General features: G+C 39.2%; 1 protein-coding gene across 1 annotated transcript; it reads right to left on the reverse strand.

Annotated features, from left to right (window-relative positions):
• Positions 1 to 2,438: 2,438 nt before the first annotated feature.
• LOC148029893 (uncharacterized) lies at positions 2,439 to 3,511 on the reverse strand. Its single transcript, XM_087686199.1, has 2 exons — positions 3,220 to 3,511; positions 2,439 to 2,871 (listed from the first exon to the last, which is right to left on the reverse strand). The coding sequence occupies exons 1-2, from the start codon at positions 3,421 to 3,423 to the stop codon at positions 2,707 to 2,709; spliced, it is 369 nt and encodes a 122-aa protein (XP_087542325.1). The 5' UTR covers positions 3,424 to 3,511; the 3' UTR covers positions 2,439 to 2,706.
• Positions 3,512 to 10,123: the final 6,612 nt, after the last annotated feature.

Here is a 10,123-nt window from a genome sequence, read left to right on the forward strand (position 1 = left end):
CGGATTTCCAAGGCAGATTTCTCACTTTATGTGAGAAAAACAAAGAAATGTATTATGCTACTTGTCATTTATATTGATGATTTGATTATCATAGGTGATAGTGATGAAGATATCCTTCATGTGAAAATGCTATTGAAGCAGAAGTTTGAGATGAAGGATTTGGGAGAGCTACGTTATTTCTTGGACATTGAGGTGATTAGATCACCAAGTGGGATAGAGCTCTTGCAGAGGCAGTATGGATTGGACATGCTGTCCAAATATGGGATGAGAGGCTGTAAGCCTATTTCAGTTCCTTTGGAGCAGAATGTGAAGTTGAGCACAAATGCAGGTGAGCTTCTCGAAGACCCTACTATGTACAGACGCATAGTAGGAAGTTTGATTTATATGACTATTATTGGGCTAGATTTGAGCTATGTTATTAGATTGGTAAGTCAGTTTATGCAAGCTCAAAGGAAACCGCATTTGGATGCGGCTAGACGCATACTCAGGTATGTGAAGTCCACATTGTAGTATGGACTATTTTATGAGACTGGGATTCAGATACAACTACATGGATTAACTAATGCTGATTGGGCTGGTAGTATTTCTGATAGATGATCTACCAATGGATATGTATTCTCTTTTGGGACTGCTACAGTCACTTTGAGCAGCAAGAAATAGCCTACAGTTGCCTTGTCGAGCACAGAGGCTGAGTACAGGGGCACAGCAATGGCTGCATGTGAGGTAGCTTGGTTGCATAAGCTACTTTATGATATGCATCAGCCTATAGATGGGCCAGTTGTCATTTATTGTGACAACATGAGTAGTATACACTTCGCAAATAACCCAGTCTATCATGCTAGAACAAAGCACATTGAGGTGTATTATCACTATGTGCGGGAGAGGGTTTTACTAGGTCTTATTGATCTAGTTTATATCAGCACAGAGGATCAGGTAGCTGACATATTTACGAAGGCATTGGGCACAGAGAAGCTGCGCAAGTTCAGAGACCTGCTTGGTGTGCAGGAATTGGGATTGAGCTCGAGGGGGAGTGTTGAGATATTGAGCTCCACTCGTGATATGCCAGGGTGACCGTTGTGCATTTATGTCACCAACTTGTCAGTTGCAGATGCGGTTGGTACACTGCCCATGAATAATAGCTAGATGATAGCTATCCTTATCTACTCTAGTTCGTGGCTCAGTTAGTATGCCACTTTAGTTAGTTGAGTTTGGTTTGAGACCCATATATAGGGTTCTATTTTTATATACTTGAGTTCTTTTGGCTTACACAACTAAGAAGAGGAAAACTGTTTTTAGCCTCCACCTTTGTGTGTATTCTCCCATTGTGCAAGCAAGAAAGCTACAAGTGAGACTCCTTCCTTCTCTCCCACAATCTTGACACTCCTTTGGTTCTTTCTTTTGATAAATTGACCTTTGGAAAGGTTATTCTTTAATGGGGTTTTGCAATCTCTCTCATCCCATGTTGTTGCGAAGGCTTTTAATTTTCTTTAATTCTGAAAAAATACATTTACTTACACATCACAGTGGAATTAAATAACTGCCCTTCTTTAAGAAGCTTATGGGTTTGTCTTCACTATGCAATTAGAAGGCTCCTTTTGAAAATGTAATATGCTATATATTTCTATGTCTTTTGTGAAATAAAATATCATTCTATTGATCATACGTGGTACATTTATAGTTTTAGAGTTGCATCTCCTAAGTATCGGAGTTTATATCGTAAAAGGTTTTAACTAGAGACTTCTGCTAGTGTGGATTTAAATAGAGGTGTATAGTGAACAATAATAATTGCAAGACACTATTTTTACTTTTTTTTCTTTCGATAATTCGATGATCTCTTAAAAGGTTTTAGTTTGTCCTAAAAATCATATTAACCTTTCAAGTTTATCATGGATTACAAAAAGAGATAATAGAGAAACATTCTAGGAAAGGACTGTAGTTATTATGGTATATAACATGCTTAAATACATTCTATTTTAAGATTTAAGAGATACAAAGATGCGATTTGTTTATGGCACAAGATTCTCTCTCTCATGTAAAAGGAAAATCAATGTAAGGATAAAAATGTGTGTGTTTTTCAAACTTTTTAGGTTGAATGAAAACTTGTATGGACAAGGAAAGCATCTCCTACCATGCAATGACAAATTTATTTAAAATTTTATAGGTTCCTTCAAAACATTCATTCAATGAATCATCTACCATGCAAGGGGAAAGCATCTCCTACCATACAAGGATAAATTTATTTGAAATTTTACAGGTTCCTTCAAAACATTCATTCAGTGAATCTTCATTAATTATCTTAAAAGCTCTTTGCGTATTTGCAACAAGCCAACATTTGTTAAAAATCAGAAGATTCATAATACAAATGATTCAAATTTATTGATAAATATGAAATCAAGAACCCAACCAATGCACAAGCATCCACTAATGAGTTAGAGATGTGGGACCAAATATGGATTATTGTCAATGGATCATTATTTTTTTAAGTAGAATATTAACCTTTGTCTTCATAGAAGAGTGAACATGAGTGATTGTTCCACCCTATCCAAAGCAGCACGTGATGGTGATCTTGTTGCATGTAATTTGTTATGTTATGACGGTACTAAGAAAATAGAGGATACTTTATAATAAAATGCTACAATGGATAGTTACATTGTGATTGTAGTTAATATATTCTCATGAAAATATCATGGCCCATTGTAGCCTCCACTAGTCAAAGGCTTGTTTCTGCCAACCCCCCTTGTACTTTTCCTTCTCATAATGCTCATATCCTGCATAGCCTGAAGATCCGAGGGATGCAACGCCAGCTAGTTCAGCCTCATGCTTATGTTTTGCGGCATGTTGGAGATCTGTTTTTGCCTTATTACCTTCGTACTACAAAGGAACAAGATAGAGGAGTATTAAGGTGGAATGTGATGTCTCTAAACATTACGTACATACATATGCATAACACACACATGAGGTACACAACACATATACATACACACATACACTCATCATAGAGCACATATGTATATAAGGCACATACGCGTGGACGTATGTAGGATATATAAGTATGGAAGTACATATGCGTACATGTGTACGCATTACACATTACGCATATACTTACTTGCACGTATACAATCACGCATAGCTACGGTATGTGAGTGAACTTTGGACATTACCCATACATGCTACACGTGTCTTTGTGAAAAGAGCGGCGACTTTGCGTATATATCTTACCAAGGCGAAGGCACCCGCAGCAACTGCGCCAACCTCGCCGAGGCGCTCGTTGCGCTGGTATTCCTTCTCTTCCCTCACACGCTCATAGTTGTAGTCGTTAGAAGGGCGGCCATATCCATAGCCTTCTTCTCGTTCATAGCTGAAGGCGGCGGATGGTGCCTGCCCATTATAATACTCGCCCTCGTGGTGGTGTGGGTAAGACATGCCTGCGCTGGCTGGCTGATATCTGTATGTCTGAGAGGGGATGAGAAATGTATGCGTATCGATATTCACTTGCGCTGGAGCAAATGTGGTTGCTAGCGTCAGCCTTTATAGGAGTACTGCGCCTGGCCTTAATAGTTCAAGGCGTGAAGAACCGGATTCCTCTCGTCTTTTGCTTTACATCGCCGTCATCCGCACAAAATGCCACAGCCCACTGCCGATAATCATCGTATCATTATTACACGGCGCCACCTTTCATAATAGAAATTCTTCCACCACTGCACGTCAACGTTAGGTTTCTTTTACACTCCCCTGGGCCCTATGAGCCAATGCCCTCAAAGTTCCCCACCAGTATAGATAAGGACAGTGACCTTGGCAAACCAAGGCCTTGAACGCTAGCTTGGAAGACAACACCTTCACACGGACATTCTTTCCTCCCTTCAGTGCACCATGTGGAGTTATATGCTCCATGCGAAAGTAGGAGCTTCTCCATCATGTGCACAGGGTTCATGGAAGATAACACCTTCACATGGACATTCTTTCCTCCCTTCAGTGCACGACAGTACATCAGCACCATGGCCATGTAGTGCAAAACGGTTCGGATGAATGTGAGTCCGGTCTATCTCCACGATAATTTGTAATGCATTCTTTCGTGTACACGTGAGCTAATACCCTAACAAACCCTATCTTCTAAGGTTTGTAATGATCCATTAGAGACCCTCAGCACCATGACCCTTTAGCGCAAAATTCTTTGGACGGAGGTTAATCAAGCCTAAGTCCATGATAATTTATAATGCATTCATATGCATACACATCACTCAAGGTCCTAACAAACCCTAATCTATAAGGTCTATACATCCATTAAAGATAGTCATCCCATTGCTATTCATATTTGTTTGGTTGACTTATAGTAGTAATGTGGTACCAAAAAAGCATCCACGGAGACCCATATCACATTGTTAATCGTCATCACTACAACAAAAATGCTCCATAGACGCGTTTGTAGACGCAATATTTGAATTGTGAAAAAAAAGTCGGGCGCGTTTATTAACGCGTCTATTTTCACGTCTACAAAATCGCATCTAAAAGCGCGCTTATAAGCAGAAGTAGACGCACACTTAGATGCGCCTATAGACGCAGATATAAACACGCTACGTAAATATAAAATCATATTTATAAAAAAGTAGATATATTCATATTGTGTGTCTATACATGCGTGTATCTACACGTCTAAAACCATGTTTACTCTGCAAGTTTTTGACGAGAATAGACGCCATTTATCCTGCAATTTAGACGCGCTGATAGACACGCAAAACAGAGGTATGCAGGCCACATGCACTCTGGTTTTTTTCTCCCCCATCAACATCAAATTGTATACTTAGAGAAGACAGAGAAAGATTATTTCAAAGATTGGATACTGAAAACAAAACAATGTATGTAGCACACGAAATTTCATATATATAGATGGAACGTTTTTACATTATGAGTTCTAGTGCTTGTGACCTCAAGCATGGTCATGGTCGCAAGCACTAGCTGAAAGTAATATATATAAAAAATGAAAATTACAAGCCAAGGGGAGGCATGCATGCATGGGGCTCCTCTATATCTCCTCAGAAGAGGCATCATCATCGCTACCACCACCGCTGACTGTGCCGTTGTCGTTGCTGCCACTGCTACTACTAGTCCCCCCTTCGCTATCCTCAAATGCATTAGGGTTCGCCTACACAAAGGATTAAAGTATATAAATACCATTACAAACAATAAATCATATTGATCTATACTTTGCATGTAAAAAATAAAACATATCTCTTCTCGTGGTGGAATCCTCATGGTGCAATTATATTGCTCATCCGTGATGAGTCCCTCCTCGTAGAAATGCTACCAAGTGGACGCCCGGTTATGACCTCGATGGTAGCCTATCTCTCTAGGAGTAAGCATCCGACCAACGATATGGAACTACAAAACAATTTGAACATATAACGTATTAAAACACACTACATAATGAAGTGAAACAAATTACAAAATTTAATTTGAAAAAAAAAATCAAATAATACTTACAAACTTAGCCTCCCATGACTCCCTGCTACCCAATCCATAATGCGACGATCCCATGGTTGCCATCTGGATACGTCGCGCCTCTCCATGCTAGCGACTTGTCATTTTCTCCGTTGCTCTATTCTTGGCCTCTTTCCACTCCTTGCGGTGGCAATTGGGTGGTTGGCCATATCCAGGGCGCCCTTGCTCTTGTCTCTGCAATGACTCCTTGGCGCGCGTCATAAGGTGAGACCTCTTGTTATGAAGCGCGTCTCTCACCTTTGACCGTCCCCAATCATCTGAGAATCGTGAATTCTCGGGATTAGGGTACCTTTTATGTACTGCCCGCAGCACCTATTGCCACAAACCATTTTTTTGGTGCTTGAAGGGAATCATGCAATCTTTGTATGTGGCATGCATGACACTCCTCAAGTAGGCTATCACTTCCCTCCCCTCGAAGTCATGCAAGATACCACCAACATTAGTGATAGAGTAGTACATTTATGGAGGCTCACCTCTCTCATTTTCCGGTGAGGGTGATCGAGAGCCACCACCTAGGCAACCCCCACAAAGCGCTCGACCTCCTCGTCCTCCCGCACCACTCTCCCTCGACGTGCACTACCCTCTACCTCACTCGATACACGTGCCTCTGCAGATGTACGTGCTTCAACTGATCCATGTACCTCAACTGATCCCTGTGTAGGCAAAGATGTGATAGGTGTCCCAGACATCACACTGAAAACCTCATCTGCAGTGGGAGGGCAACCAAGATAATTGGTCATCTCCCCCATGAATTGCTCCTTGTTGAATGGGATGCTGGAGGATCCAGGATTCCACATCTACACAAAAAAAATCATATTACCCTGTGTAGATAAAACATGTTACATACAGCGTCTATACCTGCATCTATGTGCGCGTTTATACCTGTGTCTCTGTGGGCGTCTGTCAGTGCGTGTATCCTCGCGTGTACACTGCAGAGCACACGCACCCACACACGCGCTGAAAGATGCTCCCCCACAGAAACATTTTCCGCGTCTATATCTACGTCTACACTGAGATGTAGACGCGCTATCAGACGCGCTTGGTCGGATGATTTTGCCAGGCGAATGCCATTATTGATTTACAAAATGCAATACATAATGAAATCACAAATCCTAAATACACAAACAGAGTAGAGAGAGGAAGATAGAAAGAGAGAGAGAGAGACTCACCTTGGGTATTTGGTGTGGCGGGTGGTAGCGCTTCTTCCTTCTCCTTCTTCCTCTTCTTGGTAAGTTACCCTCCCTTGATGCTTACTTCCTTGCTTGCTGCTTCTTCTTGTTCTCCTCTCTCTTGTTCTCTCTTTCTTCCTCTGCTTGGCTTTCCTTTTTCCCTTCTTATGTGTTTGAAATGAAAGAAGAGGTGAGTCATGAGGAGGTGAGGCATGAAAAGACTAGGTGAGGCATGAAGAGACTGCATGTTGGCTAAACTCAAGCTTTAGAACTGCAAAAAACGTAGGAAAGGAAAGGCGTAGTTTGAAAAGAAATGATTTAAGTATGATTTGAATTTTGATGTGTGCATCTATTTTTGCGTGTATAAGCGTGTCTATTTGCACGGATATATAGACGCAAAAATCGCGTCTATTTACACGCACGTATAGACGTGCCGATAGACGCTGTGATAGACGAGCCCGACTTTGCGCGTCTAACATGTGTGTCTACGCCTCGTTTCTATTGTAGTGCATTGTTTGGTTACTTGAGGTAAAGGCACTCATAAACATATAAGTCAAGCATGTGAGTTCAACTAAGAAAGCTTTTGAGATCCATTTTTTAGATACCTCTTATATATAGAAGGACAACATTTGATAGGGATATTCACATGAATAGCAAAAGAGTGTGTTTCATCTAGGATAAGTTGACAAATAAGGGGATTTGAAGTGAGGCCTTGAATATGTCTAATAGTAAGGTTTACATTTATGAAACCCCCTAACTTTGATTGCATGAAATACTATTGCACAGAAATAAAATTTTAGTGTTTATATAGTTTTCAAATTATCAAGTTTTCAAGACTTTCCATCGATATAAGCCTTAGAGATGTTGTGATGGGCCAAATTACACGATAAAGGGAGAGACTTATTTCTTGAAGTGAGGACAAACATGTGGAGAGGCCATAAACATGTGTTGAAGGTAGTATGGGCTTATCTTCCTTTTATCCTTCCAACATTCTATTTTGTTACACTGAGCATGTGTTTATCTTTTGTAGGCAAGGAGGAAAATCTCTCTGCTCCTCTTGGGATGGCGAAGCTTTGCTAGTGCTATTCTGACTATTGTCATGGTTGAGGGGATAGGCAAGAAATATATTTGAGAGTGATACAATTCTTCAGGACCAACTCTCATCATAGAAGAATGCTGGGGGAAATTAGAGCGGTGGGAATAGTAGTCACAAAAATGTCCCAAGTTGTAGCCACAGAGTGTATAAAGAATATCACTATTACAAGAATGGAAGGAGGGGATGGAACGCTTAGTCACATGAGTTACTGAGAGATGAATCTGAACAGGACTACCTATTTTCTCTCCCCGATCTGTGCTTTTTTTCTCTCACTTATGCCATCCCTCTTCACTCTTTTGTACTCCTCTTTTGTGTCAATCCAAGATTATTGTTTCTATTCCATCCACTCCATCCGCTTCTTACCTTGGCCAATCCATGTAAATGGTTGGGTTTGGGGTTTGGATCAGTTGGTCATGACAATGTTACTAAAATACAAAAAAAATATGGAGTAACAATACTAGCATTGTGCATGCAAGCATAGATCCCTATACTTACACATCAAAACATGGATGTAACTCAAACATTACCTACATGAATCATTTTTTATCGAATCCATTACTTTTCCCCAAGTGGCAATTTTATGCTTGGCAAAAAAGAAATAAGCCACAAGGACAAATGAGGTAGTGGATAACCACATATATGACTAGTTATTTAAAGATGGTATAGTGAAAGCTATATAGAGCTCTATCCTTACAATCTGAATGTTGTTGTGTATGATTTTAGAGAACATATTATGTACACAAGTTCCTCATTTAGTGCTATTGCTAGATCATAGATCTACTAGTACTAGATGTCAATCTCTTACAAGGGCACAAAAATTTTGGGTTTCAATTATTGCATGTGCATTGAAACTAGACAATGATAGAGAGATAACATAATTAAAAACTAATTTAAGAAACTACAATTATATCGGCCATCCACGATAGTACTAAGTTGTGGTGATGATCCCACTTTGCAACCAGACTCATGGTATGCATCATTCTATCACTTCCATTCATCAAATCCCTCTTGGGTTATTTCTTCATCTTCTTCCACTCATTATTAGCCATATTGGCTTTCCTCTTCCCTCCCTATACATTTTGGAGCCTCTTAATTACTCCTATATTGAATTTTTAATGTAGTTTTTAAAGAAGTGATACACATCAGAGGATTTAGGAACTTATGGAGAATACATATAATGTCTAAAGTGGCCATTCTTATCTCTCTAGTCAACAAGCATGATTGCCTTAAAATGTTGTCATTAAAGTTATGGATTCATAGAAAATTCTCATCTTCCTCTATTGTGAAGATATATTCCCATGATGGAAAATGACATAGTTATGGGAACTTAAATCAACTTCACATCTTGATTTAAAAGCTATTTTACATTAATTTTTGTGTTAGGATTAGCCCAATGGGCAAACATAGTTACTATTGTTACATTATATTAGGGAAGATTTGGGCTCATTCTTTGGCCCTATAAGAAAATGAGAGAAAGTGTGGTGTATTTATATATATATATATATATATATTGTTTAAAAAATCACAATCTATGTAATTTATTTCATTTTGTACTGTGGAACATTTTTTCTCTATCATTGATAACAAAAGTGTTATATGCTTGTCATCTTCAATGCCTCTTTGGTTATAACTTGGAATCTCCTTTGAAAGCTATAGAACTAGTGGTTAGGACAAGAAAGAGATGCAATCAGAGAACAATAAGAGGAGATCCAAGGAAAGATAAGGAGTCTCAAAATCCAACTACTTTAGCTTGACAAAATAAATTGATGCTCAGCTTGTATCAAAGGTAAATAGTTCTTAAGAATATCAAGACTCTCAAACCTAGAATTGGAGGTTGCATGAGAAAAATATTTGCAATATGGTGACATTTAGTCACTCACCATGAACTAGTTATGTTCTTCATTTGTGTTTTGAGACCATCAAGTGGAAGTAATTATTCAATGTTTGAAGTCATTATGAATCCATGCTCATATGTTTGTGTTGTTATTGTTGTAACTAGCAGGGTTCTTTTCTTAGGCAAAGTAAGGAATGTAAAGAGAGCATTCTAATTAACCTACAACAACATGGTTTCTCCTAAAGCTATAAAGAACATGTTGGTCAATAAAGACATTTAAAAAGCCCAAGAAATAATGTGTTGGAAATCTCTTACAAAGTTTTTTCTTAGACAAAGAGGGAAACCAAGACATCCTAGATAGAGTGGGAATCATTGGAACTCTTCAAAGTTATACAAGAGATATTGAAGAGAAAAATGGTTTCATGATCTTTACTTCCAAAGACATCTTCACTTCAACATACAAAATGCGGCATCAACCAAAGATCTTAGGAGTCCTTGGTGATCCCTTTCACATCACAAAGTGCTAAA

The sequence above is a fragment of the Lygodium microphyllum genome, chromosome 10, assembly GCF_053477565.2.
Source record: "Lygodium microphyllum isolate KBCC chromosome 10, Lygodium_microphyllum_v1.1.10, whole genome shotgun sequence".
NCBI lineage: Eukaryota > Viridiplantae > Streptophyta > Polypodiopsida > Schizaeales > Lygodiaceae > Lygodium > Lygodium microphyllum.